General features: G+C 44.5%; 1 protein-coding gene and 1 pseudogene across 1 annotated transcript; one reads left to right on the top strand and one right to left on the bottom strand.

Moving 5' to 3' along the window:
* The first annotated feature begins 11,311 nt into the window (after positions 1-11,311).
* LOC118654336 (heat shock transcription factor, X-linked member 3-like) lies at positions 11,312-12,675 on the top strand. The gene is made up of 2 exons (XM_036305668.1): positions 11,312-11,815; positions 12,094-12,675. Exons 1-2 carry the CDS (start codon positions 11,312-11,314, stop codon positions 12,673-12,675), a joined length of 1,086 nt encoding a protein of 361 aa, XP_036161561.1.
* Positions 12,676-14,401: 1,726 nt separating this feature from the next.
* On the bottom strand, positions 14,402-18,295 carry LOC118653334 (annotated as a pseudogene).
* Between the last annotated feature and the right edge of the window lie 1,252 nt (positions 18,296-19,547).

Below are 19,547 nucleotides of genomic sequence, written 5' to 3' on the forward strand. Positions count from 1 at the left end.
TCATTCCCTCAGGCAGCAGAGGACATCTTTCCCACATACACATTTGCCTTGACTGGGAGGAAGAGAGTTGACATACCCTACTGGAAAACACCTTGCCCTGAGGCCACTTAAGAGACTAAAAATAAAAATTAGCCTCCAGGCAGTAGCAACTTCCTATGCTGTTGAAAAAAACTCTCGCCACACCTGAGGATGATTGCCTGGGGGGCAAATCAAGTCAGAATCCTATCAGTCTATAGGCAGAGGCAGTCTCTGGGGTCTTTGAGTCTTTGCCTGATCTAATTAGTCAGAAACATCCTTTAACACTGTCCTGCACTAGAGATTGAGAGATGTAGCGGATCTACCTAATACATAGTCACAAACCCAAACAGACAACGAAAATGAGGAGACAAAGAAACAATCCCAAAATGAAAGAACAAGAGAATTCTCCAGAAGAAGCGATAAATGAAGCAGAGATAAGAAATTCATCTGAAACAGAGTTCAGAGTAATGATGGTAAAGATGCTCAACAGCATGAAAAAAGATATAGTAACTATGAAAAAAGAACAGTCTGAGATAAAGAATGACATAACACAAATAAAGAACACATTGGAAGGAATACACAGCAGATTAGGGGAAGCTGAGGATCAAATCAGTGAATTAGAAGACAGAGTTGAAAATATCACTCAATCAGAAAACCAAAAAGAAAAAACAAATAAAAAAACAGGAGGACAGCTTAAGGGAGCTGTGAGGCAATGTGAAATGTAACAATATTAGAATAGCAGGTGTGCCAGAAGAGGCAGAGAGGGAGGAAGGCATAGGGAAGGCGTTCAAAGAAATAATGGCAGAAAACTTCCTTCACCTGGTAAAGGAAAAAGTCACACAAGTTAGGAGGCACAGAGAACCCCAAACAAGAAGAACCCAAACAGACCCATGCCCAGACACATCATAATTGAAATACCAAAAATTAAAGACAAGGAGAGAATCATAAAGGCAGCAAGAGAAAAGAAAACTGTTACCTACAAAGGAGTGCCCATAAGGCTGACACCTGATTTCTCATCAGAAACTCTAAGGCCAGAAGGGAATGGCATGAAGTGTTCAAGGTAATGGAAAGCAAGGATCTGAGACCAAGATTATCATGTCCAGCAAGGCCATCATTCAATATAGATGGTTAAATAAAGAGCTTCCCAGACAAAAAAAAGGGGGGGGGGAGGCTAAAGGAGTACATCACCACCAAGCCAGCATTATAAGAAATGCTAAAGAGATTGCTATAACGAGAAGAAGAAACAGAGAGAGAAACCTAGCCATATAGAAATATAATGGCAATAAATAAGTACCTATCAGTAATAACCCTAAATGTAAATGGACTAAATGCTCCAATCAAAAAGTGTAGAGTAGCAGAAGGGATACAAGAAGATGACCCAAGTATATGTTGTCTACAAGAGACCCACCTCAAAACAAAAGACACACACAGGATGAGAGTGAAAGGATGAAAACAAATTTTCCATGCAAATAAAAAATAATAAAAAAATAAGCTGGAGTAGCAATACTCATATCTGACAAAATAGACTTTAAATTGAAGGTCATCACAAGAGACAACAAAGGTCACTACATAATACTAAAGGGACTGATCCAACAAGAGGATATAACCCTAGTATACATATATGCATTCAACATAGGAGCACCTAAATATATATAAAAAAAACTTCTAGAGGACTTTAACTGAGAGATTAACAACAATACAATAGGGGACTTTAACACCCCTCTGACTGCACTGGATAGATCTTCCAGACAAAAACTTAACAAGGAAACAGAGACTCTAAAGAACACACTGGATCAGATGGATTTAATAGACATTTATAGAACATTTCACCCCAATGCACCAGAATATACATTTTTCTCAAGTGCTTATGGATCATTCACAACGAAAGACTACATGTTAGGACACAAAAAAAGCCTCTAAAAGTTCAAGAAGGTTGAAATCATATTGAGCATCTTCTCAGATCACAATGCAGTGAAATTAGAAATCAATTACAGTAAAAACATCCCAAAACATCCAAACACATGAAGACCAAATAGCATGTTATTAAACAATGAATGGGTTACCAACAAGATCAAGAAAGAAATTTTTAAAAAAAACCTTCTGGAAACAAATGAAAATGAACACACAACAACCCAAAATCTCTGGGACACAGCAAAAGCAGTCCTGAGAGGGAAGTTCATAGCACTACAAGCATACCTCAAATAACAAGAAAAATCAGCAATAAATTATTTAACCTTACAACTTAAAGAACTAGAAAGAGAACAACAAGAAAAGCCCAGAGTAAGTAGAAAGAAGGAAATAATAAAGATTAGAGCAGAAATAAATAGCATGGAGAATAAAAAAATACAAAAAATAAATGAAACCAAGAGCTGGTTCCTTGAAAGGATAAACAAAATTGATAAACCATTAGCCAGACTCATCAAGAAACAAAGAGAGAGGATCTAAATAAATAAAATCAAAAACAAAAGTGGAGGAGTAACCACTGATACCACCGAAATACAAAGGATTGTAAGAAAATACTGTGAACAATTATATGCAACAAAATGGATAATGTGGATGAAATAGACAAATTCCTAGAAAAATGCAATCTCCCAAAAGTGATTCAGGAAGAATTAAAAAAACTGAGTAGGCCAATAACAACTGATGAAATAGAAGCACTAATCTAAAAACTCCCACCAAACAAAAGTACAGGTCCGGACAGCTTCACAGAGGAGTTTTATCAAACATTCAAAGAAGAACTAACACCTATACTCCTCAAACTATGTCAGAGAATCCAAGAGGAACACTTTCAAACTCTTTTTATGAGGCCAACATTATCCTTATTCCAAAACCAGATAAAAACACTACAAATTAAGATAATTACAGACCAATATCCCTGATGAACATAGATGCTAAAAACCTCAACAAAATATTAGCAAATCATATCTAGCAACATATTAAAAAGATCATACACCATGATCAACTGGGATTTATCCCAGGGATGCAAGGCTGGTACAATATTCAAAATCAATAAATGTGATACATCACATAAACAAATTGAAAGATAAAAATCACATAATCATATCAATAGAAACAGAAAAGGCATTCAACAAAATCCAACAACCATATTTAATAAAAACTCTCAGCAGAGTGGGAATAGTGGGAGCATATCTCAACATGATAAAGACCATATATGACAAACCTACAGCCAACATCATACTCAATGAGCAAAAGCTAAAACCATTTCTCCTGAGAACAGGAACAAGACAGGGATGCCCACTTTCACCACTCCTGGTTGACATAGTATTGGAAGTGCTAGCCTTAGTGATCAGAAAAGAAGAAGAAATAAAAGGCGTCCAAATTGGAAAAGAAGTAAAACTGTCATTATTTGTAAATGACATGATATTGTACATAGAAAACCATAGACTCCTTCAAAAAACTACTAAAACTAATAAATGAATTCAGCAATGCTGCAGGATACAAAATTAACACTCAGAAGTGCCGGGAGCCGGTCCATCCTTGCTGTTTCAAGGGACAACAAAGTTGGAGGGATAACAATACCAGATATCAAGCCATATTACAAAGTCACTGCTTTCAAAACTGCCTGGTAATGGCACAAGAACAGACATATAGACCAATGGAACAGAGCAGAGAACCCAGAAATCAACCGAAGCCATTATGCTCAATTAATATTTGACAAAGGAGGCAAGAGTATACAATGAAGTCAAGATACTCTCTTCAATAAATGGTGTGGGAAAATTTGACAGATTCATGCAAAAAAATGAAACTAGACCACCAACTTACACCATACACAAAAATAAACTCAAAATGGATAAAGGACCTAAACGTAAGATGGGAAACCATAAAAATTTTAGAAGGATCCACAGGCAGCAAAATATTGGACATATGTCTTAGCAATATCTTTACTGATACAGCTTCTAAGGCAATGGAAACTAAGGAGAAAATAAACAAATGGGACTACATCAAAATAAAAAGTGTCTGCACAGCAAAAGAAGCCATCAACAAAACAACAAGAAAGCCACTGCATGGGAGAACATATTTGCCAATATTATCTCTGATAAGGGTTTAATCTCCAACATTTACAGGGAACTCATACAACTTAACAAAAGGAAGATAAAAAAATCCAGTCAAAAAATGGGCAAAGGACCTAGTAGACACTTTTCAATAGAGGACCTACAGAAGGCCAAGAGACATATGAAAACATGCTCAAAACCACTAATCATCCGAGAGATGCAATTCAAAATGACAATGAGATACCATCTCACACCTGTCAGAATGGCTATAATAAACAAATGACAAGTGCTGGCGAGTATGTGGAGAAAAAGGAACCTTGTGCACTGCTGGTGGGAATGAAGAATGGTGCAGCCACTGTGAAAAATAGTATGGAGTTTCCTCAAAAATTAAAAATGGAGATCCCATTTGACCCAGTAATCCCACTTCCAGGGAAATATCCCAAGAAATCAGAAGCACCAATCAGAAAGGATATATGCACCCCTATGTTCACAGCAGCACAATTTACAATAGCTAAGATTTGGAAACAGCCTAAGTGCCTATCAGCAGATGAGCGGATTAAAAAACTGTGGTACATCTATACAATGGAATACTATGCTGCTGTAGAGAGGAAGGAACTCTTGCCTTTTGTAATGGAAGGGAGGGAGCTGGAGAGCATTATGTTGAGTGAAATAAACCAGTCGGAGAAAGATAAATATCACACGATCTCACTCATTTGTGGAATATAATGTACAACATAAACTGATGAACCAAAACAGAGCCAGAGGCAAAAAATATTTTAGAATATAATAGAAATAATCCTGTTATTTGCAGATTTTTAATATTTCCTACAACTTTTGTGATATTATACTATGTCAATACAGTTTTGGTAATATATTTAAAATACTTTTTCTTGAAATATTAATGTTTATTGCATGTAACGTTATTATACTTAAAATCGCTTTTCTTGAATTATTTAAAAAAATTCCTCCAAAATTCAGCCTCCTGCTCAGAGGTCACCATAAGTGACATATTGGTGTATATGATGTCATAGCTTATATAAGAATTTTTCATGCACAAATGTGCTATGAAATATGTGGTATTACCCATGACATACATATTGATTTGCTACATACTTTACCACTTAATAATTTGGCTACAGGATATTCCCATGACAGTATACATAGACCCATCTCACTTTTGCAAGAGAAAATAATAACCCTTCTCAAAAGTGGGCAAAGGAATGGAAAAGATATTTCTCCAAAGAAGATATTCATGTGGCTAATGAGCAAATGAAAAGATCCTCAATATCACTGATCACTAGGGAAAAAGAAATCAAAACCACAATGAGATATTACCTCATACCCATTAGGATGGCGACCCACCTTTAAAAACACATTTTTATTGATTCCAGAGAGGAAGGGAGTGGGAGAGAGAGGGAAACACCAATGATGAGAGAGAGAATCATTGATAGGCTGCCTCCTGCATGTCCCCTACTGGGGATCGAGCTCACAACCCTGGCATGTGCCCTTGATGCTCTATCCACTGAGCCAAACCAGCTAGGGCAGGATGGATACAAGTGTTGGCAAAGATTTGGAGGAATTGGAACTCTTGTGCACTGTTGGTGGGAATGTAAAATGATACATGCACTGTGAAAAACTCTATTGTACTTCCTCAAAAATTGAAAACAATTACCATATGATCCAGCAATACTACATCTGAGTACATACCCCAAAGAATTGAAATTTGGGTCTCCAAACAATATTTGTATACCCATGTTCAGAGCAGCTTTGTTAATAATAGCTAAAACATGGAAGCAAACCAAATGTCTATCAGTAGATGAGTAGATAAGCAAAATGTTATATAATGGAATATTATTCAGCCTCCAAAAGGAAGAAAATTCTGACATATGCTGCAACACAGATGAGTGTTGTGGACATTATGCTAAGGGAAATAAGCCAGACACTAAAACATGAATGCTGTATGAATCCCCTTTTATGAGGTACTTATAGTAGTCAAATTCATAGAGACTGAGATTAGAAAGGTAGGTATCAGGACCTGAGGAGATGGGGCAATGAGGAGTTATGGTTTAATGGGTATGGAGTTCAGTTTTGCAAGAGGAAAATAATTCTGGAGATGAATGGTGGTGATGGTTGTACAACAATAAGAATGTATTTAATGCCACTGTATTGTGCATTAAAAATGGAAAAGAAGTCAAGAGTGCCTTAGTTCAACTCATCAATAGACTGGACATAGCTGGGAACACAATGAGCTAGCTTGAAGAAATGTCAACAGAAACTTCCAAAACTGAAATGTAGAGAACAAAGAATGAAAGCAGTGGAAGAACATATCCAAGATATGTAGGACAAATACAGAAGCTGTAAAGTATCTATAAATGGAAAAGGAGAGACAGAGGAAAGAGAAAGGAACAGGACAAATATTTGAAGTGGTAATCGCTGAGGATCTGCCAAAATCAATGAGTGACATGAAAGCACACACTCAGGAAGCTCTGAACACATCAAGTAGGATAAATAACAAAAACCAAAACAAAATCTGCATTAAAAATACCATATTCAAAGTGCAGATAATCAAGAGAAAAGAAGCTTAACAGAAGCATAGGTAACCAAAAGTGTGAGAGGAATTCATTCTATTACTTCTCTGTCTGTGCCTCTGCCACTTAGCAGTTGAGTCAAACGCATTGGAGGGAAGTGCAGTGTAGTGTGGGAGGTTTGGAGTCCCAGCTTTGAGCTAGAGCACCAGAAGGGGGTCCCCTGGGATCCATGGAGCATGGTGAAAGCATTCAGTTTCAAACAGTTTAGGCTGTCCATGACCAGAGTGGACAGCCTGTACAGGTGTTGTTTGTGGAAAGTGCCAGAGTTGGGCCCACCTGGCTGTGTCCTAGTCAACACTGTGTGCTGTGCTCCCAGGCTCAGCAGTTAGTTTGTATTCCCAGCACTTGCAAAAGCAGCATGGTGAGATTTTCTCAGGAGGAAAGCAAAGCTTCCAAGAGCAGTTCTGGAAAACCTAGATCAATAAGCCCTCCCCAGGGGTTGGTTTGGTTTTTCCTCCATCCTTACCAAATCAGCATGTCCCACTCAGTAAGCAAACTTTCCGTTGTTACTTTCCTTACCTCCTCTTTTTCCCCAGTCCCTTCGTCTGGAAATGTTGTAGGCAGAGGGACAAAAGCATTTTCACAAACATTGTTATACAAATGAATCAGAAAAACACAGCATATTCAGGAAGTGGTTAGGACAAAATTCTGAAGTTCCACAAGTTTCAAAAGGGGTTACCATAACACTTTTCATCCTGTCTGATTCTCCAGTGAGGGGCAGGGAAAAGGACCATGCCTTTCTGGACACCACTCAGTAAATACTGGTGTGAGCACCAGGAGAGAGGGCAGGAAGCAGACAGTCAATCCTTGTTGCAAACTGCAACTAATAGGGCCAGTCCTGCAGGACAAGTCAATGCAGAGGACCCTCCATAGAGGAGGTACAAGTCAAAGTGCGTGGAGGGCTCCCAGTTACTGCGATGGACCCAGCTCCACATGAAAACTCCACAGGTATCTCGAGTGAGGAGTGCAATCATGTTCATCAGATATGCAGTGTCCATGAGCAAATCCAACTCACTGGGTTCCATTAGAGATCAAGTCCTTCATCTTTGGCGCCTGCAAGGGACACAGATAGTGCAGGACAGCACTAAGGGTGTTTGACACATTCAGACTCCACAGAGGGATGTCCAAAATCTGCAACAGTCCAAAAGTCCATGGCCTGTTCATTGAGCTGTGCTGGCTTCCATCCAGCACCTCTCCTGCTGAAGTTGAAGCAGCCTGTAGTGGACAGTTTCAGGTTGTAGATTAGAATGAAAGGCAGTGAATCAGGATTGGTGAGTTTGGAGTCCAAAAACTCAGTGGTTTTTTTCTGCCTTGTCAACCTTTGAGGCCCTCCCAATTGACCCTTGAAAAATGTGCACCTCGGGTTCTGTAACCGTCAGCCTCTAAGGGGCAGCCATATAATTGCAAAGGACCTCATTAGCAAACTGCAGGGTTCTATGGATAGGGGGCTGATCCAGGAAGAGATATGCCCAGGAGAGGCAGTAATACACAAGGAGCTTTATGGGATAGGGCCTGGACTGGGCTGAGGCAGAGAAGAGTCTCTCACAGCAGAAGACCCTCCATGGGTTTTTGGGTCAGGAGGGCACTGCCCAGAAGGGAGTACTACGATCTGAATGCTTGTGTCCCCCTAAAAGGCTGATGTTGAAACCCTAACCCTTAAAGATGACAGCATTAGGAGGTTGGGCCTTTGGGAGGTGCTTAAGTCATGAGGGTTGAGCCCTCAGGGATGGGAGTAGCACCGTATAAAGAGTCTCCAGAGAGATGCACGCTACTTCCACCATGTGAGGACACAGCAAGGAGGGCCCTCACTGGAGCACACTGGCACCTTATTCTTGGACTTCCAGCCTCCAGAACAGGAGGAAGTAAATTTCTGTTGTCTATAAGCTACTCAGTCTGTGGTATTTTGTTATGGCAGCGCCACTGGACTAAGGGAGGAGGACAAGGGAACAGCTGGAAGGCTGGCATTGGAGAGGAGGCTCACGTGTCTAAGTGAGGTTGCTCAGCAGCTCTGGGGGAGTGGCTTGAGGTCTCAGAACCACAAGGCTCTCTTTTATCTACTCTGAGCAACCAGGCCAGCCTCAAGGGCCCCAGAGACCAGAGCTCAGTACTTTCTCTATGGCTGCAAGGCTATGCAGATGCAACAGCCAGGTCAGGACCGAAATCATTTTTCCCTAGGGTGCGGCTGTATTGGTAGCCCAGTCAGCTGTGCTGTGATGTGCTGTGCTGTAGTCACATGACTTTGGGGACTCTGTTCATAAGGTGGCAACACACACGGGTCATCTCTGGGGCCTTTGGAACTCTGAAGAACAAACCAATCACCTCTGTCAAAGGGTCCTGAGCACGGTGCCTAATAAATACTGTCTGACTGGTGATTGTGGGACCCAGGGTTGAATTTCTGGGACTGAGCAGGCTTACAGAGGGAGGCTATTTCCATAATGCATTTCTTCAACTCCATTGAAGTCAACAGTGTGAAAATTTCATCTTCAGAAGGAAAGAATGAGCCTGATGTCCTAGATTATTCACGACAATGGAAATTTGGTGGTTCTTGAATCGAAGATCCTCTAGAAACCTCGGGACTCAAGAGTGCCTAAAACATCAAATAAACACCCTTTCCCCACAAAATGACAGACTCTGGTTTCCAGAGGCTTCTCTCCAATTTCCTTCCAATAAAATGGGCAAGTCCCTTTACATAAGCCATTAGCAGAGTCATGAGCTAGCAAACGCCACAAGGACACCTCCTTTTCAGCCTTTAAAAAACTCGCTTAAGGAACAATACTTTGGTAGGCAACCGAAGGGAGCTGGCTGTTTAACCAGAGACACTAGGAGCTTCCCTTTGAAAAGCCAGCCATTCTAATTCTCTAGGGCATGTCCTCCAAGAATAAACTGATTCTTGAATGAATGCTTTGTAAACCTGTTTAGAAGCACAAAGACCATGGACTGAACCTGAATCTAGACTTGGGGCTCATCTTTAGGCTGAGAAGCACCTTGGAGTATTTTCTTCCCTAATGCCTCTGGCTTCCCTTTTGGAACAAAGGAACGACCCTCAGAGAGGACAAATAACAGCACTTAGTGGCAAAGCTGGGACCAGGACCTAGGACCTGTGCAGGTGGTGCCTTTCCATCTCCCTATACAGAGTGATTATTAAGACCAAAGTTACCCAAAACAGCTAGAGAACATGGATCACCGAAACCACTGTAGTATCCTCTCCTCTATGGTGAAGATGACTTGAATTTTGCTTTTGTGCCATCCCACACCCAGGCTCTCATCTACGTTCAACTACATATTTATGATTATTTTCATATCAGCTTCCTTCAGTCACAGCTAGCTAAACAAGATGGAATTCAACTTAGTAGTGAGTCTGTGTAGGGTTCTTGAAAAGAATTTAACCCAAGAGCAAACAAAATGATCAATGTACCTATCTTCAAGGCTATGGCAGAAGACGAACACACAGGTGTGTGTGTGTGGGGGGGGGGGAGGGTGGGCCGGGGGGCTTCTGGCAAGGAGAACAGGGCTGGCTTCAGAGTGAGGGAGTGGAATGCTTTGTTTCCCCAGAGCTGAATATGTGCCTAACCACAAATCACCAATGAAAAGGGAAAGTACCAAAGGAGATCCAATTTGGAAGTGGGAAGCCTGAAATCTGGGAAAGCCAAAGACCACCCACCGCACTAAAGAAAGGAAATGAGGCATAGGGGAGGCCTCAAGGGAGTCTGAATCTGAGGGTCTGGGGAGGGTGATTTGAGAAAACACATGCAGGTGCCCCAAAGTGAACACATCTTGGGTAGAGAGAAGAGTTCCTATGTGGAAGACATAGAAACTAAAGCCAATGCTATTGTGACCTGAGAGTGGTGTGATTTGGTGGCAAGCCAAACTCAAGAGGGGGCTCCATAGGACATCAGAGGGTGTGGCTGCCCATTCCCACTGCAACACGGTGTTTAACATCTTCTCTCAGGTGCTTTGGGTAGCACTGAGGTTGAGGAATGAGAAGAACATTCCCACCTGTGCTGAAGCACAGCCCTATTCTAGGGACAACTGGACCCAGGGCTAAGACAATAGGACTCTCTTTTGGGCTCATCTGAGCAGGACCTGCCAATCAGTAGGCACAACTGGAAGAGACAAAGCAGGAAGCTTGTGAGGGGTGCATTGAAGAGGGGGGCTACCTACTGAGACTAGGCAAACCACCATTTTCTGAGAGACACAGTCCCCCAGGGGCCTATCTGACCCAGGCAGTCTTGGTGGTTGCCCAGGCTAGGACTAACCAGGGCCTTGCCCTTGAGCAACCAAGAGGCCATGAACCGCCTGCACCCCTTCTGTAGGGATGGGAATGGAGATAGGATAGTGACTTTTCAACACATCCAGTGAACTAGCAACAAGAAACAATCTTCTTGGCAGCATATGAACACCTTTTCTATTAACCTGAACACTATTTCTCTATAGTATTAGAAAAGAGAGAAGATGGGGGCCCTACCGATGTCCACTCCCCTATACTTGGCCAAGGCCCACACTCCAGAGCAGCCATAAGTCACCTTTGTGACATCACATGACTTAAGCAGCTGGTTGCCCCACGACAGAGACTCTAGAATTTTGAGGACAGTATATATAGGGCATCACTGCTGTGACCAAAGGCATTTCTGACCCCACTTTTGAAGTGATAGGATCCTGGGTACCAAGTGCTTTTTGATGTAGAGCATCAACATGGCTAATCAGAATACTCCTGAGATGCAAGAAGCCAAGCTGGCTCCATCAGAAGATGGACAACCACCAATAATGGTCCAATATGATACATCACCAGATCCTCATGTGGGTCCAAGGGAGCCTTTGGAGAGGCAGGGGGACCAAGAAGAGAGCCCAGGTCCGAGCCCAGGTCCAATCCCCCAAGACAACCCACAACCACAGGACCCAAACCAAGGCACCACCAACGTGGAAGGAAACAACATTCTTCTTGGGCTGTCCTTCCCAAGAAAGCTTTGGAGGATAGTGGAGGACGAGGCCTTCTCGTCTGTGTGCTGGAATGATGATGGAGACACCGTGATCATTGATGAAAATCTTTTCCAGCGGGAGATTCTTTGCCGAAGGGGCGAGGAGCAAATCTTTGAATCAAAAAGCCTGAAGAGTTTCATCTGCTTGCTGAACCGCCATGGCTTTTGCAAAATATGCCCAGGCAACTCTTCAGTTTGCTCTGCAGGGAACAGGATGATGGTAAAGTAGAAAGTCCTCCCGTTTCCCACGTTCCCTGTTTCTCAAACATCTTCCTAGTGGACCCAGCAGAACAATATACTGAAAGGTCATGATTTCAGGGCCTAACCCTTTTTCACATGATACAGTATTTATCAAAAGATGAGAAACTAGATTTTCATTTGAAACTATAGCCCCCTTAGAGATAACCTGCAGGGATGAGTAAAGACTCTGAGTGGCCAGTTAATGTCAAATAGGTATATTTTCTCCACAAGTGACTACATTAATTAATTTTGTTTCAGATCTACAGAAATTGTAATTTCCAGAGAGGCAAGCCTTGGCTCCTCGAGAACATTACAACACAAGGTAACCAGGTGATGCCCGTTTGTCCAGGGACCAGTGCCACGCCCCCAAAGAGAAAGAAGATAATGACCCCCACAAGACACTCCCCAAGAACACACCACAAGAACGGCGGCAAAGAAGCCAAACAAAAGGCTCAGGAGACAGGCAAGAATGATTGGGGAACCAATGCTAACCAGACATTCGAGTTCTCAGTTCCTCAGCCCATGGGCAGTGCCAGGGAGGTCCAGTGCCCAAGTGCAGCAAGTGGTTCATGTGGGGAGGGCACATCTGGTAATGTCATGCTTGTGCCCAGGGCTACTGCAGGAACCAGCGGCACAGGGGAACTACCCCCTACCCCCCCAAATGAACCACTACAAGGTTCAGTGATGTCTTTGTACAACATCTGCTATTCCACACTGATCGCTGGCTTTTCAGTCATGACTCCATCAGAGGACCCTGACCAGGCTGAGGAGGAGCAGGAGGGCTCCTCAGATAACAAGTGTTCAGTCTGTGAACAGTTCAAGGACAATGCAGGCCCATAATGTCACAGGCTTTGTAACCATGAATCTATTTCCGCTTTAATAAAGGCAAAAACTTCATGGTACAGAATAAACAATCCAATGAGAATTGTGAGTCCGTGTTCTTCTGTTTCCATGCCAAACACCTCATCAGAATGAGCCTGAGGAGGCTAGAAATCCTGGCTCCAGACAGGCTTTTGTCCCAGTTGTCCTCGTTCATTTTCACACCCTCGGCAAGGAACTGGCTAGGGCAGGGGTGGGCAAACTTTTTGACTCGAGGGCCACAATGGGTTCTTAAACTGGACCGGAGGGCTGAAACAAAAGCATGGATGGAGTGTGTGAACTAATATAAATTCAAAGTAAACATCATTACATAAAAGGGTACGGTCTTTTTTTTTTTTTTAGTTTTATTCATTTCAAACGGGCCGGATCTGGCCCGCTGGCCGTAGTTTGCCCATGGCTGGGCTAGGGGGTCCTGAGGCAAGCCCAGGAAGATCTGCTTCCCTGATCCTTGCCTACTGGTCAGGAGACAGAACCGCCTGGCTTCTGACCTTGGGAGAATCACCTTATATTAGTCATGGAACTTGAAACAGGAGGGTCTTTACTCACGGATCTCCCTATGATGCCAGGAAGTTTCTGATCAGCATCTGAGTGTCTCTAGTCCAAGTTCCAGGGGCCTTGCAGAGAGGCCCACCTAGAACCCGGGCCACCCCATCTGCTAAGCAGTGTACGACAGAGCCAGTCTGACTCAGAAGACTGGCCATTCCAGTCAATGCCTGGGAGAAAGCCCATCACCCTCAGCTAACAACTATTAGTAGCCCTGCTAGAAGGGACCCAAATAAAGATTGCTCACACAGAATACAAACGAACAAACAAACAAACAAAAAGCACAAAAAACCTCTACCCATCACTTTTCCATCAGAGCTGTATTTCAGATCCGTTCTTGGGTCACGAGGTAGCTATGTGACATGTGTAACACAAGCCCTCATGAGCCCAGGGACACTTTTACAGCAGACCAGTCACTTGCCAGGACAGACAGCCTCTTTCTTTCAAAGTCTGATGTCCCTTTCACTGTGAGTGAGGCCAGGCCTGGTTATTCACCCTCTGGCAATCATTCAGTGCCCGCTCCCAGACCGCCCACAAGGACCCCTGGGTGATGCTGAAGTGTTCTCTGAGTTTGACCACAACAAAAAGATGGGAGCCCCAAACAACCAGTTCTCCTAAAATATTTTCTCTGTAAAACCCAGGAATTAGCAGGACCAAAAAGTGAGATAGCACCAAGATATTTCCTGGCAGCTTTCCCTTTTCCCTAAAGGTCAGAGTCCTTGACACAGTCAATGAGCCCAGAGAGGCATCTCACGAGGACAGTCACCTACATTTGGGCACAGAAATCTGTTTACGTGAACAGCAGATGGTGGGTAGTGCTCTCCACGGTGGTGCCAATTCAGTTGTACATCTGCGGTACGATGGCCTGTTGATGGTCATGATTCAGCTGGATTCTGGGTGACCTTCCTGTGGACTCCTCCTGCCCCTAGGGCAGTGGTCAGCAAACTGCAGCTTGTGAGCCACATGTGGCTCTTTGGCCCCTTGAGTGTGGCTCTTCCACGAAATACCAACTTCTGCTCATGGGCCACAAAGTTTCAATTGCACTGTACATGTGCGCTCCCACGTGGTATTTTGTGGAAGAGCCACACTCAAGGGGCCAAAGAGCCACATGTGGCTCGCGAGCTGCAGTTTGCTGACCACTGCCCTAGGGGATCAGGTGCTGTGGAATGCCTGCCTTGAAGATATCATTTCTCCCTTTCCTGGGTATGGGCTCCAGTAACCACCTGGGGTTTGAAAGTGCCCTTGGGTACTTCTGCATCAGTTTGGTCAGTACAGCCTGCTTTTCCAGTTCCACCACCTCAGGAGCCACGCTTACTGGGCTCGCAAATATTCCCCCATGTCAAGGAGCCCTGGCCACTACGAGAGAAGCATTGAGACGTTTTTCCTTCCATAAACCAAAGGCTTCCTGTGAGAGAAAACAGTTATTCAGAGTTACACCAGAGGCTAAGCTGATTTCACCAAAGGGACACAGAGGGAGCTGGGTCCCTCTGATTGAGCACTTCCAATGTGTCAAACTCTGCTCAGGGAATTCTGGGTGAGGCCCAGGAGAGAGGGAAATGAAGGTGACAGAGCCTGGTCCACTAACCGGCAGGTCCCAGCCTGACTGCTGTGAGCAGCACCTCAGGTCAGAAGGGCCCCGGCTGCTGTGGGGAACCCACAGGCAATAAGATCCCAAGCTCTTGACCAGGTGCAAGGAGCTGCTGTGGGATCTCAACCACTGAGGGGTGAGCGAAAGTGCCCAGGATGCCATGAGCCATGGGGGTGGGGCAGGTGTGTGAAGTCAGGCAGACAGCCTGAGTCTGGAGGCCACTTGACCCTCTCTGTGTGCTCTGCAGCCTCCCCTGGTCTTCTGTCACACACACACACACACATACACACACACACACACCGACACACATCTACACTAATAAAAGAGAAACATGCAAATGGGTGTCATTCTGCTACACCCACAAGCCACGCCCACCAGCCAATCAGGAGCAAGTATGCAAATTAAGCCAACCAAGATGGCAGCAGCCATAGAGCTGGAGTGAGAAGGAGGCTTGGGTTGCCCCCGGCGATGGAGGAAGCCAAACTTCCCACCCACCCTGGCTGGCCCTGGGCTCTGCTCAAGGCTACAAAGTTTCAATTATAGAAGATAAATAAATCCCAGATATCTGCTTCCCTCTGCTCAAGGAGGTTCTGAAAAAAAAAAAGAAGAGAGGCTGGGAGTTTGGGTCACTGGGGGCCGTGGCCAGCTGGCAAACAGCCATCAGCCCCTCACCCAGGCTGGCCAGGCACCCCAGTGGGGACCTCCACCCTGAAGGTGGTGTGGCCATCCTGCAAAAAGCCATCAGTCCCTCACCCAGGCTGGCCAGACACCACAGCGGGGACCCCCACCCTGAAGGGGGTGTGGCCAGCCTGAAAATGGCCCTCAGCCCCTCACCCAGGCTGGCCACACCCTCATGTGGTGAGGGTTCCCACTGGGGGTTTGGCCAGCCTGCAAACAGCCATCAGCCCTTTATCCAGGCTGGCCAGGCACCCCAATGGGGACCTCCACCCTAAAGGCAGTGTGGCCATCCTGAAAACAGCCATCAGCCCCTCACCCAGGCTGGCCAGACACCCCAGTGGGGACCCCCACCCTGAAGGGGGTGTGACCAGCTTGCGAACAGCCCTCAGTCCCTCACCCAGGATGGCCACACTCCCCCAGCTGGGACCCTCACCCCATGGGGGCATGGCTGGCCTGCAAACCACCACAGGCCCCTCACCCAGGCCACCCCATACCCCAAGGGAACCCCCATCCCGATCTGGGACACCCTTCAGGGCAAACCAGCCAGCCCCCACCCATGAACCAGGCCTCTATCTATACCAGGGGTGGGCAACCTTTTTGTGAGTGAGTGCCAAAACTAGCAGAATCTCTGACTCAATATTCTTCTGCCTGCCAACCCTAAGTTTTTGAGAACATGTTATGCCTACTAGATATCTCTTAAGGTGTATGTATGTGAAGAACCTTGAAGAAATAATAAAATTCATTCGAGTGACAAAAACACAGTATATGATGATGAAAAATACATTTATTTTTTAATGTATATGTACACTGATAGTCCAACAGAAAACTTTATGACTCCGTTTGATATTATCAGTGGGACTTTTGCTGCTGCATCACTGATGACAGAGATTTTACATCAGGTTTATATTTTGTGACCTTCAGAGATATGCACGAGCTACTACTTTCATCCGTCAGGCTACTCCTATTATGAGACTTAACAAAATTCATCACTGAGAACAAAGATTCACAAGCGTATGTGGATGAAAACATGGAGAGTAATGCTGTTGCAAAGTTTTTTAAACAGAAAAAATTTTCTGGAATGGCATTCCAAGTCCTCAGTAGTTCGTTTTTGTCACTTCCCTCTGGTATTCCTGTCTCTAATTATTTTTCAATGTTTTCCAAGTCAACTCTAAGGTCAATAAATTTCTGCTTCCAAATTGAGCTACTCTGAAATTCAATCAACTGCATTTCAAAGTCAGCCATGTCTATCCATGAAAACATTTGTAAGTTTAGTTCCTCCAGTTTCATGCTGTCTGGAAACCTCATGAATTTTGCTGTCTCTTCCAGTTCTCTGAATTTCGCAAATCTTGAGAAGAACTGCTCAATAGTTGACTAGATGATGTTTAAAAACAGCTTTTGAAGGCTATGACAGTCTGTTCTGTCATCTTTTGGGAGGTCTTTGATGTGCCTCTTGAGGTTTGGGAAATATCTAAATCTCTCACCATCCACATCCCTCTTAAAGACTTCAGTTTCTTTTTAAAAGCCTTTATGCAACCAAACAGAACATCAACTGTCTTGCCAGTTCCTTGTAATTTAACATTTAAGTCATTCAAATGTTCACAAAAATTGTAAATGGAAGATTATAAGAGAGGGTTTCGCGTGCGAGCAAAAGTTACTGGTGTGCCATGTTTGGCACTTGTGCCAGGGGTTGCCCACCCCTGATCTATACTAATAAAGGGATAATATGCTAATTAGACTGGGAGACCTTCCAGACGTTCTTCTGGATAAAGCCATGGTGGCGAGGCTGAGGTAGAGGCAGTTAGATGCCAAGAGGGGAGGGCAGTTGTGGGTGATCAGGCTGGTGGGGGGTGGGGCCATTGGGGGTAAGCAGACCAGCAGGGGGGGCAGTTGGGGGCAAGCAGGCCGTCAGTGGGAGTCAGTTGGAGGTGATCAGAACAGCAGGGGGGGCAGTTTGGAGTGAGCAGGCCAGCGGGGGGGGGGCAGTTGGGGGTGAGCAGGCCGGCCGGCAGAATGGTTAGGGGCAATCAGATAGGCAGTCAGGCAGGTGAGCAGTTAGGAGCCAGCAGTCTGGGATTGCGAGAGGGATGTCTGACTGCTGGTTTAGGCCCAATCCCTGTAAACCAGCAGTAGGACATCCTTCGAGGGGCCCCAGATTGGAAAGGGTACAGGCTGGGCTGAGGAACACCCCCTCCCCCGTGCATAATTTTTTTGCACCGGGCCACTAGTAAACACTCATACGTACACACAGGTGACACCACATGCTGACTTGGACCTGTCCCTGTCTCTCAGATCACCAATGGGACCTGAGGCCCAATATGGACAGAAGGATTCACCCAGGTCGTAGGAACTTGGCCCATGGAACCCCAGCCTGGGCCCCTTGCTGCCCCTTTGAAGGTGTGTTGCTTATAGAAACTACAGTCCCACCACCATAGGTTCAAAAGAAAACAAACCCCAAACTCCTGAGGAAGGTCCTGGGGGTACCCTTGGAGGGGTGTGAGCATCTCTCGGGGTGACAGGACTTTCCAGCAATCACTCCTCTCCCATACTTCTCCCTTTGGGAGCAGGGCCTGAATCTGCATGGGGTTCCACCCCAGCCTCTCCAGCAGCAGCTCCCGCCAGAGGGCTCTTCCCAGGCCCTGTGAGCAATGTGGATGGCGATGGTGCAGTTCCTGTGGCGGCTCAGTAGGGTCGCCAACGAGTCTCCAGAGTCATGGCCCCATTTAAGACCAAGCCTGCATAAGGCTGCCAGAAGGAGAGGCAGGAGAACTCCATCTCCCCAGAAATCCCTGGGCCTCACGTGGCCTGTGGAAACCCAAAAGTGTGAATGTCAATAAGCATCATGCATCAACCCTCCGTGTTCATGGTCTGTGGGCTGACCTCTCCCCCCTGAGGCCCTGAACTCTCCAAAAATTCATCTGCAATAAAAAAAGACCCCAAATAGCCACAGTTATCCTGAGAAAGAAGAACAAAGTTGGAGGGATCACAATACCAGACATCAAACTATATTACCAATTCACGGTTCTCAAAACTGCCTGGTACTGGCACAAGAACAGAAATATATACCATTGGAACAGAATAGAGGACCCAGAAATTTACCCAAGCCATTATACTCAATTAATATTTGACAAAGGAATCAAGAGCATACAATGGAGTCAAAACAGCCTCTTTAGTAAATGGTGCTGGGAAATTTGGTCGAATACATTCAAAATAATGAAACTAGATCACCAACTTACACCATACACACACACAAAAAAACCTCAAAATGGCTAAAGGACTTGAATGTAAGATGGGAAACCATAAAAATCCTACAAGACTCCACAAGCAGCAAAATTGCAGACATATGTCGTAGCAATATCTTTACAGACACAGATCCTAGCGAAAGAGAGACTAAGGAGAAAATAAACAAATAGGAATACATCAAAATAAAAAGCTCCTGCACAGCAAAAGAAACCATCAACAAAACAACAAGAAAGCCCACTGTATGGGAGAGCATATTTTCCAATGTTATCTCCGATATGGGTTTAATCTCCAACATTTACAGTGAACTCATACAACTCAACAAAAGGAAAATAAACAATCCAATCAAAAAAATATGCAAAGGATCTAAATAGACTCTTTTTAAAAGAGGACACTCAGAAAGCCAAGAGACACATGAAAACATGCTCAACGTCACTAATCATCCAAGAGATGCAAATCAAAACAACAATGAGGTACCACCTCACACCTGTCAGAATGGCTATCATCAACAAATCAACAAATGACTAGTGCTGGAGAGGATGTGGAGAAAAAGGAACACTTCTTCACTGCTGGTGGGAATGCAGACTGGTGCAGCCACGTGGAAAACAGTATGGCTTTTCCTCAAAAATTTAAAAATGAAACTGCCATTTGACCCAGTAATACCACTTCTAGGAATATATCCCAAGAAAACAGAAACACCAATCAGAAAGGATATATGCACCCCTATGTTCATAGCAGCCCAATTTACAATAGCCAACATTTGGAAACAGCCTAACTGCCCATCAAC

Source organism: Myotis myotis, unplaced genomic scaffold (assembly GCF_014108235.1).
Source record: "Myotis myotis isolate mMyoMyo1 unplaced genomic scaffold, mMyoMyo1.p scaffold_m19_p_4, whole genome shotgun sequence".
NCBI classification, from domain to species: Eukaryota; Metazoa; Chordata; class Mammalia; order Chiroptera; family Vespertilionidae; genus Myotis; species Myotis myotis.

Excerpts from the sequence above, each read along its gene's own strand:
- LOC118654336 (XM_036305668.1), top strand. The coding sequence starts at position 11,312 with ATGGCTAATCAGAATACTCCTGAGATGCAAGAAGCCAAGCTGGCTCCA. Across the intron at positions 11,816-12,093 it reads CTGCAGGGAACAGGATGATG|ATCTACAGAAATTGTAATTT; the intron begins GTAAAGTAGAAA and ends ATTTTGTTTCAG.